The sequence below is a fragment of the Notolabrus celidotus genome, chromosome 8 (assembly GCF_009762535.1).
Source record: "Notolabrus celidotus isolate fNotCel1 chromosome 8, fNotCel1.pri, whole genome shotgun sequence".
NCBI classification, from domain to species: Eukaryota; Metazoa; Chordata; class Actinopteri; order Labriformes; family Labridae; genus Notolabrus; species Notolabrus celidotus.
Window position 1 is genome coordinate 30,997,763 of NC_048279.1, and position 17,037 is coordinate 31,014,799.

The 17,037-nt window shown below is 38.1% G+C and overlaps 1 protein-coding gene across 1 annotated transcript in view; it reads right to left on the reverse strand.

Annotated features, from left to right (window-relative positions):
* Positions 1 to 224: 224 nt before the first annotated feature.
* The window catches only part of anxa5a (annexin A5a), a 32,283-nt gene continuing 15,470 nt past the window's right edge, over positions 225 to 17,037 (reverse strand). The window contains exons 7-15 of the mRNA XM_034690920.1: positions 15,609 to 15,722; positions 11,388 to 11,478; positions 9,437 to 9,516; positions 9,075 to 9,125; positions 7,196 to 7,289; positions 5,083 to 5,178; positions 4,848 to 4,906; positions 3,650 to 3,772; positions 225 to 601 (exon numbers count right to left, since the gene is read on the reverse strand). Of these exons, the coding sequence (XP_034546811.1) occupies positions 542 to 601; positions 3,650 to 3,772; positions 4,848 to 4,906; positions 5,083 to 5,178; positions 7,196 to 7,289; positions 9,075 to 9,125; positions 9,437 to 9,516; positions 11,388 to 11,478; positions 15,609 to 15,722 (768 nt within the window). The 3' untranslated portion in view covers positions 225 to 541. The remainder of the gene's footprint in view (positions 602 to 3,649; positions 3,773 to 4,847; positions 4,907 to 5,082; positions 5,179 to 7,195; positions 7,290 to 9,074; positions 9,126 to 9,436; positions 9,517 to 11,387; positions 11,479 to 15,608; positions 15,723 to 17,037) is intronic.

The window sequence follows — 17,037 nt, forward strand, 5'->3', positions numbered from 1 at the left end:
TTACTTATTCATAATTGACAGCTGTGCTGCAATTCAAGTCCAGATCAGCAGCCCATTTGTAATTAATGAGAGCGGGAGGGCTGTCGACATGTAGAGGTTAATAATTCAGCAGTAGTATTGTGTTTTCTAAGTTGCATTTAACGGATGTTGTCTGCTCTGAAGAGAAATGTTAACAGTGCCTGCTTAAAAAAAACTGAGGCAAAAAAAGTTGACTGTTCCAAAAATGAGAGCACATTTAATTATTTCACACAAAGCTGCCTACATCCTTTAAATTAAAAATAAAGCACCACTCTCATTACTGTGCTTGAGCTTTTTTTTTCAATTTTCACAAACAGTAAACACACTTAAGCTGCTTCTCATGCACATTAACAGAAGTCAAAACGACAGGTGAATATTTCACACTAATTCAATCAATAGCAAGCCAAAGTTAGAGAGAATCAGCAACTCTGGATCGATACGCTCATCTCATGTGTTGCTTTGTCCTGCAGCGACACTGAGACTCATCGTTCATTCAGTGCTGCTGAACACATCATAAAAACCATTAATCATTCCCACCACAGAGGTAGAGCAGAGCCTTCTGGTAGTCTCCACCTGTGTCCTCCTGCAAAAACAACACAGGGGTAATTATTATATGAAACATTAAAAAAATCTGGGTTCCTTTTTTTATTTTATGGATCAATTTTGAAATACAGTTAAGAATCAGATTTTAGGACGGGAAAGTATATAGTCAGTGTTCTCTTCTTTCTTTTCCACGTTAAATAACTCTGAATGTTCTACTTGTATTTGGTATTTGTCCCAATGATACTTGTATGGCACACTGTTTGTTTTCATGCCTGTGGGCGGCTGTAGTGCAGAGGAGTGGATCGCCTGCTCCTCCTCTCCACATGTTGTGAGAGTTTGTCCTTGAGCGAGACAATAAACCCCTGAACTGTTTGTATTGTCACTGTCGCGCTTAACAAAATTGTCAGAGTGCCAAATTGATGTAACATATTGTCATGAATCTCAACACTCTCGCCCTTCAGTTGACTCCCACATCTCCTATCAGTCGGCCAAGCTATAATGCAACAAAATGAAGCCAATTAGCTCCTTTAAGCTGGATCTATATTACTGTTTATGATAGTGAGCTTATTCTGAATGGGTTAGCTACATAAAATGTGTTGTCACTGTTGCTCTTGACAAAAGTGTCTGGAAAATATATGTAATGTTATCATAAATATCCACCCCCTCTCCCTTCCACCCCCAGCCTTTATCAGCAGCTTAGCATGTGCTAAGAACATTTTCAAACTAGCTGATAAGAGCTGGATCAATAAAACTGTACACAAAAGCAACAACAAAGCCAAAGTTAAGTGTCACAAAGTGCATTTTTAAGAATGAAGAAACGGTGCAAAGACAAAGCTCTAAAAAGCTGGGGATGCTATGTTGCTATCTAACCAATTAGCTAGCTTGTTTTCAATCCTGAGTCATTCTAAAACCACTAAATTACTGTTTTATTTTATACATCATGTAGGACTTTTGTAAATCATGATACTGCCCAATTAGTCCCAATCACTATAGTAAACTCTTTGTTTTAGACTTAAATTAGTAAGTGTAGCAGTAGCACTGTGTGCCCCATGGATAGACATCCTTCTCCTATACTGCATTAAGTTTCAGGAGAATGAACCAAAACCGTGTAAACTCTCATTACATTCACATAGGAGTGGTCACATTGAATTAATTATAAAGACTGGAACGGGCGCTGTCACCAAGCCTTACTTTAACTTTACCCAGTGGCCCTATCGCTGTGCACCTGCTGTGAAGAATCCGCCTGTGGCACAGAAGCTGTTTTTCCCAAAAGACCATCATTAAAAAAGGAGTGAATGTAAAAGTGTTGACAGGACATCCATCTGCACACGGGGTCAACTGAAACATCTGTGGAGGTTTATTATTTCTTATCCTATCCTTCAGTTATTTCACAAACTAGGATGTTATCTCTATATGTCCATGTCCATGTGTTGAGCCTGAACTTGTGGCTCGGGTGTGAGACACAAACTGTTTGGTGTATTTCCAGTGGACCACATGTCCTGGAATTCAATCAGAAGCTACATACTTTTCTTGCTGTATGAATCAGACTTTTAACTATATTGACATTATCATATTTAGTACTAATTAGATGGAAATTGTGCCTTCTTTTGGGTTTGGTATTAAGGTTTTAATATGGGATTGATGATGTTCACACCAAGTGGAAGCCTCCAGTGTTGAAAGACAAAGCCAATGAAAAAGGTGCAAAAACTGCAGTTCCTTCAGTCTCCACTTGAGCCTGGCCCCTAAAGCCCAGGAAGCCTGTTTAAAGGTTAAAATGCTAATTTTTACAACAAAATGTAACATATTTATTACCTTCAAAATACAAGGTTTTGGTCTGAATAGCGAATTTCTTTATTTGTACCCACTTTACCGAGATTCATTTTCTGATAACTTATCCATTTTGGTCATGTTAAGGCGAAGAGTTATCCATTGTTTTGTATAATCATTGAAATGACTGATATGACCAACAGGTGGGCATGCTGTATCTGTTTGCCAGGAGGCTTAAAGCTCCCCTCAGCTCCACCTCTTCTGTTTCTAGGTTGACCAAAAGTTAGGTAGAGGCAGCATTTCCAACATGGCAGCCTCTATAGTTTGGTTTCATAACACCTCTTGAGATAAAATGGGTGGCGTCACCGAGCCTGTGTCCATGTTTTACACAATGTTTGGTTCACACACTGTTTAAGAGAGCTTTCCAAGCGTTTAGATACCCAATAATGTGCTACTTTTGTTGCGTTTGTAGCTGTTAGTTTACCATTTTAACCAAGAACAAACTATTATAGCTCCTTTTAGATGCTATGAACGATTGTGTTGGTGTTAGTATTCATAGTTTCATTTCCATGCAACAGCCATTTCCCTTCTAATTTGTTAACATTTTCATATTTCTGTCCCTACATGGAAGACATCATTGCTGTTATAATTCTCCACATTTCAGTTTTTCCCTTACAGCAGCTGGTAATTTTGATTAGAGCAAAACCAGAGACATGGAGGTGCAATTATAACTGGAATGCAGCCAGACTTAAGGCTCAAGACGGTTACATTTAATTGTTGAATATCAGCTATATGGTCCACTAACATGAAACAAATCATGGAAACTTGTGAAACTGTCTCTCTGGGAAAAATGCAACTTTGAAAAATTCATACTTTAAAAAGGGAGATTTAATCATCGCTACTGTATTCATTAGATGTTACTTCATCATATATCTCAAGTATCTATTGGCTATCTGGTAGCTCCATTGGAGGATGGCACTAACTCTCCCTGAACATCTGGCCTCTGAAGAATACATCAATTCATCCCGGTTTGTGCGAAAAGCAGGGAAGCAGTTTCATCAGGCTGAACAAGGCGTTTAAAGCAAATCACTAATCTCTCCATCACTGCACTGATATGAATGGTGTATCAGCAGCATAACCAATATACACCCAGCTGGTGCTTTTAAGCATGCAGAGGCACAGATGAGTATGTTTGGAATATCAAGCAGATACATGTGAGGAGAATTTCACTCTCTGTTTTCTGGTACACGTCATTAGATAGTGAGAAAGATACAGACACACTGTGAAGAGTTACTGAAGGCTGAAATTGAATCAGTCGTACCTGGATAGTAGTGTACAGAGATGCTCCATACATCTTTTTGAAGCTGGTTCTGATGTCCAACATGTCCACCTCACTTCTGGACACCATTATCCTCATTAGGGTGTCGTCATCAGTTCCAGCACGCTAAACACAAACAACTTCCTTTAGCTGGAGTCAACAGTCTTTAAAATGACATCTTCATCCACTTTCTATGCTAGAAAAATAACCTTCTTCATGAAAAAGTGTTCTCCAAAAATACAACTGACTGTGTTTTCAGAGGGCGCTTCATTTCACATGCCTGCTGTGTAGATGTGGATATATCTTTAATGACATCAGGGAGACTTTTGCTCAATTTTGATTTCATTTTTGATCACATTGAACATATTAAGTATACACCTCTCTTTCTTTCTCACTCAACATCAATCAATCTTTATTTATATAGCACCAAATCATAACAAACGTTATCTCAAGACTCTTTACAAACAGAGCAGGTCTAGACCGTACTCTATGTTCTATTATTAACAAAGACCCAACATCAAGACAGGATAAGATCCAGTCCCATCTTACAGACAGGACTCAGTCTGATCTCATCTTAATCCACCATGAGCAGAGCACTTTGCAGCATTTAGCAAGTTACAGTGGCAAGGACAAACTTCCCTTTAACAGGCAGAAACCTCCAGCAGGACCAGACTCATGTAAGAAAGACATCTGCCTCAACCATGTTGGGGTTGGAAAGAGGGATAGAGGAGATTAAGACAGAGAGAGAGAGAGAGATTATAGTGATGAGACGGATAGTAGTAGTTGTTGCTTCTGGAGTCCGATACATCCAGCAAAAATTGACAGGTGGATGTTTGCACTGTTTTGGGTCTTTAAGATGATTCCTTCATTTTTTTTACTTCAAATCTCAATCCTCAGACAAAAATACTAAAAGATTTTCTCCTAAAAACCTTTAAGTTGTGTTTTAATGAATACTACTTGCTTTGGAGGTGACTTATACAAGTATAATACTTCTAAGGTTGACAGGTAATAGAACATAAAAGCTGAGGTATCACTTCAATTAAACATATTTTTCCTACATTTTTGGGGTTTTGCTTAGTTTTTTCCTGGTACATGAAGTCTCATTTTGGGATAAAACGGAACAAAAAAGCAAAAAGCAAAATTAACACACAAGTTAATTTTGAAGATTTTCACAGAGATGCTGTGGCACGCTGACACCTACCCTCATGGATTTACTGAGGCCTTCAGCAAAAAATTCTGGTACACTCTTTGTACATTGCACTGTGGAGAAAAGAAACACAAGGCTATGACAGGTTTCTAAGCAAAGCGGGGTCCTTGTCAAGGTAATCTGACATTGTATTAGCTCTGACTTGTTCTGTGTTTCAGCCTTGAATGCACATCAGATACAAAGACTCCATGAAGAGTCAAGTACTGTCCTTATGAATCACTGGACTTACCAACAGCGAGCAGTAAGTTCTCCAGATTCCCTGTGGTCTCTCCTTTAACGCTGTCCTCGATATCTGAGCCGCAGATCTTTTTATAGGCATCGAACACTAAAGAGAATCATGAAAACAACAACAACCTGATTAGTGTCCTCTTAGGGAGAAGAATATGACGTGTTGGATATTTTGCAGTTGTACCTGCCACAGTTTAGTCAGTAGTAGCATGGAGTATGTATTGGTCTATACCCTGATTAATTACATGCCAGTATTAAATGTGTCTGATATTTGCAATGCAATTCCAATAAATATCAGGTCAAAAATACAACATTTGTCAGTTTAAGGTGGAATATAATACATCATACTGTTTAAACCATGGCCACTGCAAGGGGAAACTATCAAGTTATCCTGGATAAGAAAGTCAAGTTTCTAACTAGAAAGTATACTCACATATGCTAAATAGCTATCCAAGTGTGAAATGTCTACAAAAAGTGGAAAAAAGTACAATGAAATGCTCAACAGTCTGTCAGTGTCATTCCTCCTTGTCCCGTGTTGCTTGGAGGAATGATTTCCCTGAATGGACGGACGTCAAATTAACTCAAGCCTCGGTTCAGTCAGACCGTGTTTATATTCACAGTTGGAGCCCAATGCTGCATTCATGTGATGAATTGGAAAATGACTTACTGAGTTGGAAAATAAACGTGATTGTTTGCTCAAGTCAGAACAACAACTTGGAAACTTTGGCAAGAATTTGGTGGACTTGCTGAGTTGATGTCAAATTCGTCATTTACATTACAGACAAACAATGGTTTGTTAATGTTGAGAAAGTTTGATTTAAGTCAAATATTCCACTTCAACTTTATCTCAAGTATTATTATTTGTAGGGGTGCCGAAGGCCTAGTGGTCTAAGTGCGCCCCATGTACAGAGGCTTTAATCCTCGTCTTAGCGGTCACTAGTTCGACTCCCGGCCTTGACCATTTGCTGAATGTCTTCCCCCTCTCTCTACTCCCCACATTTCCTGTCTCTCTTCAGCTGTCCTATCAATATAGGCAAAAATGCCCAAAAATATAACTTCAAAAATGAAAAAAAAAATATATATATATTACAATTGTTTCCACAGAGAGTGAACTAGACACATTCATGGACATTAGTATGGTATTTAACCCTGATAACAAGTTAAGTGTAAGTAAGTTAAAGCAAAATGTTAGTATTTATTAGCTCTAAGCCCAAATTAGTTCCTCCATGCTGATCATGCATGCACCCGTCTGCCTCCCCATCGCCACCTTGACTTTGCAAAATCATCTGCCATCAAGTCATCAGCCACCACCAACTGTGTCCAGACTACATGGGGGATTTATCCTGCTGCTGCTCAGAACAGACATCCCTCCTTCTCAAAAATATCACCACAGAGTCCAAACGCCGCAGACGTTCTGTCAAGTTGCATTTCTATTTTATTAGTTGTATTACAAAAATTGTAATAGATTCAAAGATTCAAACTTGCATAGCATGGCTTCAACCTCTGCAGTTTGTGTGGCTTCATTTGTGACTCAGCAGTTTTCAAACTCCCCCTGATGATGCCTCACATTTCATTCTGCATCTACTTTCTGCTCCTGATGACTTTGTTTTCTGTCACAGATCACATCTTTGGTTTCTTTACCCTGTTGGCACTCCATCTTTTCTCACGACAGCTTTTAGGAATTTTAGTTTTGATTCATAGCAGACAAACCTGACAAAAGAGCACCTTCACTTTGAACAAGTTGAGAGCCATGAACTGTTTTCCCCTCCAGTGTTTGTGCTCTGTTTTTATAAGCTCTGCCTTCTACTGATTACTTATCTTTGTACAGACTGAGAGAAAGAATATTTTTCTGATGTCTCTGTACACCTCAATTTTTCATTATCAAGGTAGTTCAAAATAATATTGATACCTGTGAAAACAGGAACATCGTCTGAAACACTGCATATTTATTTGAACAGTTGCTGACCTTTTAAAGCTGAATTATTTAAGTAACACATTCAGACAGAACATGAATGGATAATGTTTGTACGTTGTCTCCAACCTTCTCTCTTATTCAGCATTCATACATCATATCACTGACATACTCTGGCACAGACAAACTCTCACTGGCTCACCTTCTCTGAGATGCTCTGCGCTCCTGTTGCCAAGGATTGTGATAAATTTTTCCTCATCTGTGCCAAACTTGCCCTCCCCAGCGGCATACAAGTCCTGCAGTGGCAGATTGTACACACTCAAACACACAAAATAACCTTGTGTTGGCATGATTTATTGAAACACACAGAAAGAGCAGGAATGAGAGAGCGCATGTAGGACCTTATTCTGTGTCAAAACTGCAAATAAAGATTTTTTCTCTCGATTTCTCTTTGCTGTCAGAGAAAAGAGACCGAGTCTCAGGGTCTTTTATTTGTAAGATGAACTGATCTTTGTACATGGACTGTGATTATTAACCCTGTTTGACTTTCAGAGACAAATAGGAGCACTTTGTTATCATTGAATCCCAATTCACAGTTCAATATACATAATTAGAAATTGTATTAGGAAACACAAAGAGCCACTCTCAAAGGTTTGCCTCTTTTAATTAATTTATCTATTTCTAGCTCTTCAGCCTTGACCTTAAGCTTTACTGAACAAACAGAATGAGATACTTGATACTGAACAGGAGATCATGATCTGTTGTACAGTGTTTATCTACATGTGGCAGAGGATTATCTATCATCTATTTTTATTTGGTTTTGTCAGTTCTGTTTGTATGGTGCATATACAAATTACCTAACTGTGTATGTTCATATTCACAGATTATTGCAGCAGTTGTGAACAATGAGAAAAAACTGTGGTTTAGAACTGTCTCGAGGTTGCACTTCTTGAATCAGGCCCCCTGATTTGAAAAAAATATATATTTTTGGCGCTTTTTAGTAGCAGAATACAGGATGATGCACAGTTCTTTGGATCTATACACTCTAATCTTCAATTTCATTATAAATTTTTTGTTATATTCCCTGCGTTGCCTTAGATTCTTTTTCATTTGCATGAATTTGTTGAATTTCTTTTTACAGAATGAGAAATTAAGAATTTTTGGCTAATATCTATGTAATTAAAATTGATGTACCTTTAAAATTAAATGACTACAAATTTAAAGATTACATCAGTACAGCTATTTCTGGTTATCATGACAAACACTAGAAATGAAAGTCTTGGGGGGGCAAGTTAACTTCAAATAAAGGGCCTGTGTCCACTTGCAGCACTTTTTGTGCTGGTAGCACCCATGATCTCAATTTCATAGGACTTTTCATTGGTGCTTAATGTTCTTCTTCACTTGGAACAATCACTGCGACTGTGAAATCAATGGAAAGGGATTGTGTCCTGGCATTATCAGCAGCTCTGGACCTGGAAGTTGTACCATCAAAAAAGCATGTCTGGATAGTTTCGCCTCTGTCACTGTTGTCAACAAAGTTGGTACCAGGAGTCCTTTCCCCTTCTTGATTTTGATTGGTTAGTGAGGGAGAAGTAACATCCACGTACACAAAGGTATTTCAAAGTTTAGACTGTTTTCAAGGAGCACTGAAAATACTGAACTGTTTAGTTTTTTAGAAAAAATAGACCCCGCCAGCAAAAAAAAAAAGCAGTTAGACGTCACAGGCCCTATCATAGAGATACCGTACTGTATGTTATTCTCATAAAAACAACTCAACATTTCAATAGTGGGTAATATTAAAAATATTCCTCAGGAGATATCAGGCAACCAGTTGAACCTCCTGGAAGTCATTGGTCATAGCCAGGAAATGGGGATTTTTTTTGTGTGTGTGTGTTTTGCAGATTTAAGTCAACATTATCACTCTGGTCTGATGACAGATTTGTGGCACAAGAAAAGAGGGAATGTGTAAGAGCAATATCTTATTTGTGACATGGGTGTATCATATGCTTTGGATTGTAAAAGTTGCATGAATTTTGCACATTTTAAAAGCCATATGTTTTACTCATGTCCTCGCGTCTTACCTTAGCGTCTTTCTCGATCTTTGCCTCGTCCACTCCCACCTCTCTGCTCCCCTTCGTAGATGGACAGATAGAAAGACAGAGGGATAGGTTGACAAACAGAGAGAAAGTAGGTCAGTGTGGTTGGAAACACGGTGAGCTCAGGCCTACTCTGAACCCTCTAACCCCTGAAGATTACATTAGCTGCTGAGTGTCCCCAAACACAAAGATAATATTTCTGCCTCTAAAGGTAGTGTGGTGTTTTGAGCAGTACTCCCCCTCTCCTTTCCCCCCTGCCAATGCACACCTAAACCTCTCATGACTTTGTAATGGCATCACCAGAGGCTCTCATTATCAGGAAAGGAAACACAAGCCCCTCCTTATACCTGCAGGAGGATCACCAGTAGTTTCTGATAGTGCCCCGAGGTGTCACAGCAGATATCTTTCTCCAGCTTGCTGCTGAACTCTGGGAGAAAGAGGAGAAGAGGGACAGAAGATTGTTTACATTTCCAGCTCGGAAAAGTCTCTAATGGTTGCAATCGACCCTCCTGTGCCGTCCTCCATTCTGCGGGAGGATCTCCGACAGCGGATATTTGATTATTGGGCTAAAAGACAGCATGGCCTTCTCTATTTCCCAGATCAAATAAGGCAGTTTCTTCGCCTTTGGCCCTCTGAGACTGTGTTCCTGCGTATTTTCCACAGAGGTTTGTTGCAGTTTGAACACTGGTATGTAAGAATCATTCTTGCACTGATGCACACAGATGTTAAGATAGATTCTGTACTGCAATGACAAACAGGAAGTGGTAAAAACATATCCCTAATGTAAACCAGATTAACATTGGTTTATCACAAAGTCTTGTATGGTGTAACGCATCCTTCTGCTTAGGATACTGCAATATATTTTGTGATGCATTCATCATAAACCATATACTGTGATACATATTGTATCATGAGTCTTAATGCAAACAGCATTTGTGAATATCTTGGATATGGAACAATTGGATGGATTTAAATGGAGTTTCTATCTTCATTGAGGATTTTTGAAAGATAAATTCTACTAAGTTTGGCGAGCCGACGTCTTCCCCTCTAATAAAATATATAAATTACTGTTGGAAGCATACCATGAGATTAAGCTCAGATATTGATTGCCCCCAATAAAAACCCTTGTTAACTTTGTGATTTTCTTCCTTTCCATCCAGCGCCATCATCAGGGCAATATTTCACTTTGCACATAAAATGATATGACATAACCAAGTACCTGCAAAACTAAAGGTGCATGTATTATCACCCGCTTCAGAGCCAAACAGTAGCATACTTTTCTTTAAAGGGTGAGACCAACCTTTAGTTTATAAGATACATTAGCAAACATGTTTCTGATCCGGTTTGTGATCTCAGTCGATAGTTTTAAGACAGCATCGTGTCCATTCAGTGTCTGTTATGAGGCATGGATTCATGTGTTTGACAGAGTTTAACATCATGAAGTCTAAATATGGTGATTTCTGGCTCAGTTAGTAAGATGGCCATGACCTCAACCCTTAACCAATGGGTCAAAATGGCTAGTTTCCAATATTTCTACACAGTATTTGACTATTACAACATGTAAGCATGCATTCACATACACTCAAGGTGCTGCTTTAGCAAAGTAGCATGGTTGTAGACCTTAGTCATGGATGGTCAAATGGAACTGTTAAATCTTATAAGTGTTCAGGCTAGTTTTTAGTCATACTTGGTCATTTTATTATCATTGTTATGTTTTTTTTATTTTAATTGCAAGAGTGTGAATATTGTACAAGTGCTAGACATTGAACAGAACATAAAAGAAGATAAAAAGTAGTGTTGGAAAACAATAATGGATTCAAGTTATCAGGTAAAGACTACATAAGCGTTACACAAACAGATTCGAGTATAAAAGAGGATCACAAAACAAAAGTGAACAAAACAAAACAGACAGAAGAATAGACTAATAATGAAGGGAGAAGAACAATTAATAAATTAGATTGACAAGAAAGGAAAAAAAAGAGAAAAACAAAAATGGGAGAGAAGATTAAGACAAGAAGAGATGGGATTTATTCTTGAGAGGGAGAAGAGAGATTTGTGTAGGGGGTTTATGAATGTGTGTATGCAGGGATGAGAGTGTTGGTGTTTATGTGCATGTTGTAATTTTGGTTGGTAGTAAAACATTATCATATGGACTGTAGTAGGCTCACTGTTGTTAACCTGTTTAAGATACTTGGTTGTCTTAAACCGTTAAGAGGAATCAGAATAACTAATCGACACCTCACTGAGCAAACACGTCACTCCACTTTTGTTTCTCTCTTTGACAGCGGAGAAAGTCACCTTTCTTGTAGACTTTGATGATATCTTTAATCTGTTCTCCAGTCCTGGAGGCCAGTATCTCAATCAGCACGTCGTCATCAGTCCCTGCGCCCTGGGAACAAAACACAATATGTGGATGAACTCAATATGTGCGAACATGGCTTTGTGTTGCAGCGCGTCCTCAAAGCAATCTTATCTCTTGTTATTATATTCATCTGAAGGTTGATAAAGAGACAAAAGCTCAAAAATGTTCTAAAGCAATGGATGACACACTAAGAAGGCGTGACATTAGAGAATAAACTCAGGCTACGGAAGAGAATTAGCTTCAGGGTTCAGCTTTACTCTAAAGATCATTCAGCTCTCTTTGCTGCAATTAACCTTCCAGGGAAATTTATCAGATGTGCTAAACTGAAGTGAGCTGGAGGTGTGATGGGAATGTCGAGGGCAAGTCCTTAATGCTTTGCCTTCACTTTGATTGAACATTTTATTTCGCACTCGCACTGCAAATGTAAATGTGATTAAATTGCAATAAAAGTAGAATAAAATCCATCTGTAGCTTATTAGAGGATGAGGAGTTTGCTGAACCATTTCTTCCTCCGGCAAACTTCCCTCAAACTTTATGAGCCGTCAGAGGGACATAAAGAGCTGCCGAGGTATGTATGCCAGACTGAAGACAAAAAAATCTGAATATCTAAGCTATAAAAACAGATTAGCTAATAGACTATATGCACTCTGATGTAAAAGCTTTATATTGTGTGTGACAGCCTTATTCATTTGAGCCACATTACAGGGGCAATGAAATATCATCATGAATGCAAGACAAAATATGTGATAGGAGGCAGTCCCCAAGATACAAAGTCAGGGTTATATCTCTGATAGACACCAGCCTTAACCTTTTTACATTCAATACATATAAATCTGAAACACAGAGAAAAGCAAGGATGACTAATTCATGAAAACAACACCCTATGAAGTATGATTTTCATCATGCAGAACAAGAACTACATGTTGTTTGTTGAATTGCATCCTGGCTTCAACTGCATTGACTCGACGCACTAAGCATGGACTAAATTTGAGTATATTGCTGCATGTCACTGCCACCAGCACAAACAAACAAACAGATTGATTGGTGGTAAAGCAGTCACAAAACACACATTTTACTTATATATGACTTTCCATGTTTTATCCTTGTTTTCTTTATTACTGCAACCCTTTAACATCCTCTGAGGAAATTATTTGTATGACATTTGCTCTGCTCTGCTCTCTATTTGGACACAAATCATGGTTGTGCTTGCAGATGTTAACTCAACTGGTATGTTGGTCTCAGTGGCAGTCAGAGCGTATAATTTACTCCTCATTTAAAATACAGTCAATTTTGTTTTTTCTTGAGTAAAAAAGTACAAACCAGACAAACTACATTAAGAAAAAACACACTACAGTTCAAAAATGACAGGGAAATCTACGTACAAGGACAGGATCAGGCTGCAGTGAACCATCCGCTCTGCAGAGAGGGTGATTGGCTGCAATCTGTCGACTCTACAGGACCTCAAGGACCCTGAGGCGTGCAGGTAAGATTGTGGTTGACCCTTCTCACCCCAGACTCCTCAAGACTTTCAAGCAAGAGGTCCATCAGAACCAAAACCTTTCGCCACAAGAAGATTTTCTACCCCGCTGCTATAAGCCTCATGAACGAAGCCTCAGCCCCACCCTCATGATCCACCTGACATACAGTCACCTAACATCACAGTAACGTTATGATTTATTGCATTACACTGAAGTACACCAGACTTCAAAAGTGACAGCTACATTTCACACAAACTTATTTATATACAGTTTATAATGATAGATTTCACACTCTGGTACCGTCCTGCACAAATGTACAACTCTCCATCCCAACTTCTGTATGAATTGTATTTTTTACATGTTCTGCTTATATATTCTTACATTGTTTTTGATAACTGTATCCTAATTAAGGTTACTTGATAGTTGTAGTACTGCTATATGTTTGTGTTCATTGTTTTTGCATCAAGACAGGTTCCTCATGGCAAATAAACACAATCTGATTCTGAACGAAAGATTTGTGAGACAAATCCCTGAACAGATTCAAGCCTGCGACAAAATGAAAATTGAATCTTCAAATTAATTGGTTTGTGTCCTTGCCTTTGTAATCAGTTTTTTTTTATGTATTTGGATTTTCATCCTTTCAAAACCCAGTTTGAAGCTGAATCTGTTGAAAGCCAACAAAATTATTCCCTCAATTCTTCAAAATGATGAGATCATTAAATTATGAACTTTTATTTCATTCTTTATGCTACAAGGATGTCAAAGAACTTCACAACAACACACTAGCTGGCGTTGTTTTGGCTAGCTCATTGGAGGACAACTTCTATCATCGTCACAAAGTTTAAGTTCATTCAATTTATACAGCTCCTTTAAAGCACAAGTTCTGCACCAAGGTGCTGCACAAGAACAGACATAATCTATACACATGCCAGCATAAAAACATATATAGATACTTTATAAATATGTATATAAAGTAACACAATTGCTATCAAGTTATTGTTGTTTAAAAGCCATATTAAAACCAGAAGTTATAACAGCTACTAAACTTTTACAGTTGTGCTTCACATTGGCGTCCTGCTCACCCTTTCAGACATAACCACCTGCTCACTATACATTACCCTTTACTTACTGCATTGTTTTTTGCAAGACAGTCATCCAATAGAGACTCTATTTCTCAGTATCTATTGGTTTTGGTGAAAACTTTGTATTCTTACCATCTGCTGTTACTTTAAATCATTGAGTTAAAATAATGATGTAGCCTCAGAGCTGGAGGATGGATCTCTACAGGTTCATACCTCAAATAAGTCTAGATAAACAGAGAAGGTAAAAAACATATGTCAAGGGATAAATAGAAGCCAATTAAGAATATATATGTAAAAATAAAGACTAAACAAGAGCAGTGAATTTGAAAATGTGATGCTCATGTGACAGTGCTGTGATTTGTAGGTGTGATTAGTTTCAGCTGGCATATCAACTTGGAATTGGCTCTTCTCCTGGCAGATATTTGAACTTGTTTATCACAGGTGTAACTGATATCATTAATAATGGTCAAGGTCCATTTATGTGGGCCAGTGTTGGGGCTCATTTATTGTGTATGCAGGCTCACGGCTCACTGGCATGGCATAAAGAGAAGGAGGAACTCATTACTGTTATTAATTCACACAGGATTTTACTGGCACCAAAAGACTGGAGGCAAAAGCTTGTGTGTAAGCATATACAGAAGTGTATAAGAATAATGTATAATTAAGAATCTTATATTATACATAGTAATACATTATTCACATAAAGATAACTGGTCAGCATGATTAAGATAATTGTATTATTTCTACATTTGTATTTTTCATCGACATAAACATAAAGATGAAGTAGTATCTTTGATTGTTACCAGGCTTTCTTACTAATCACCCAGCTGTGTTAGATACTTGATTCTGATTGGTCAAAACCCTCTGACTGCAGTTAATAATTCTAGATAGCAAAGGCAACACTAGGGAAGACTGATCCGCGGGAAGGAACTACAACACATCTCGTGTACTATTTATGATTTCACTTCTCCCTGTTGGTAGTCTGCCCAAAAAGTTCCTTTCCAAAAAGCACCGCTCGACAACATGAAGGAGATTTTTAATATTCAGTGTCTTGTCTCACACAGTCGGGATTCTATGGCATAACCACCACCTAACTGTTTGTCCTGTACAATTGTAAGGAGTGTTTTGTAAAAAATCTCTTCCTGGTATATTTAATGAGTCAAGTGTGTGACTCATTTAAATCTTTGCAGAGGAAAATACAAAAAGAAGCCTTTTTCTTGCAAAAGCACTTAATCACCATGACTGGAGTTTAGTTTTTACTTCTTCCTTCTCCTCTTCAGATATGTAAATCAAATCATCAAGTGCTTGACAATTTCTTTGGTGTTTGCTTTTTGTTTTATGCAAATATGACTTTTTTCTGTCTGATTGTTTGTATGATCATCTCTCATTTTTTCAGGTTCAAATAAAAGTTCAAATCAAATCCAGTGCCATGCAGAAGGTTTATATAAAGTGGTAGAAGAATCAGAAGTTGAGGAGCATGAATGCCAACCCAAAACACAAATAAAAAGCATCATCTGAGTGTATGAACTCATTCCTATATTTGACTTTTAACCCACAGATTAAATGAAACATTAAAGGAAACACTCCCCTCAGTTACCTTCAGAGCCTTGTGCAGTTGGGTTGCATCATATAAAGTTGGAGGTGTCATCAAGGCCACAATCAGAGTCTCAAACAGCCCACCAAGCTCCGATTTCAACGCACTGACCAAGTCCTGCAGGGAAAAGATGATTAATGACGGCCAACAGTGCAGCAGTGTTTGTACTGAACAAAATTAAGCTGCATTTAAATGCTGTAACCTTTAAAAGATGGAACATATGAGCTCTAAAGTGGTTTCACTCCATTCTTAGTCTTTAATTACTGAACTTTTGTTTATCAGACGGGAAAAAATCAAGCACTCAGGTTCTTTATATCTCAAAGATGAATTACCAACTTTTCACTGCATTGCTGACATTTTCAGAAAAATTATGTCTCCTCAAACTGTTCCCATTTCACTGAGTTATCGCTGCCTGGATTATGCTCACTGACAACTTTGATTCAGAATAAACCAAACACTGCATTTATGTCTTGAGCTTGAGTCACAGGAAGTGGTTTGGGTGGATGATTGATGTAGAAAGTTTACTCAACTATCATCTTGTGTAGTTCAGATCTCATGCAACAACACCTCTTTGGTTAAATTGTGGTTTCTGTTAAGGGTTTCTGTTCGGGGAAGGGGTGTGACATCCTTTCCACTGCTCCACCAGCACATAGTATGTCTGCCCCCACCTGAGCAGTTTTGTGGCTTCACTTCTCATAATAAGAGAAGATGAAGGAGGAGGCCCATCATCCATATTAACATACAATTAAGCCACCCTTATTTGTCCAGTCATTACTATGTTGATTTAAATTATGTAAATAAATACTTCATTTTCTGAACTTTGAACTCAGTGACTCTGCAGCTGCTTGAGATTTAAAGGAAATGGGCTTTTTTCATATTGTGTCTCAGCCACCACTCAACAGGACATAACATTACACACATAACACTTTTATTTTTTTTTTTAAGTTATATGTTTTTTGCTCTTACACCTTGATAAGAAAGGAGAGGATAGTGGATAGAGCTGGAAACCGGGAGAGAGAGTGGGGGAATGATGTGCAGGAAGGGGGTTGCAGGCTGAAATCGAACCCGGGCTGCCCGCAATTAAACCTTAGGCCAAATCCATGCCTGCCACAAACTTTCAATAATGCTGCAGTTCACATGATTTGTTTCTGTATTACAAGAGAGCCTATTTCCGTGGTAAACAATTCAAATGCATCATCAGGAAACGATATACTGATACATTCAATATGTGCATGTTTTGCAGCTGGACAGCTACGCCAATGAGCAAGATTTCTTCTTCATATTAACAGAAAAAGTGAACATAGGGATCATTGTAACAAACCATAGGCTTTTTTTTTTAAACCACCAGCTTATTAAACGAGTAAATGTTACTCACAAACTTAATCTGCATTGATTTCTGTGTGTAATGAATCACATATCAGAGCGTTGCTGG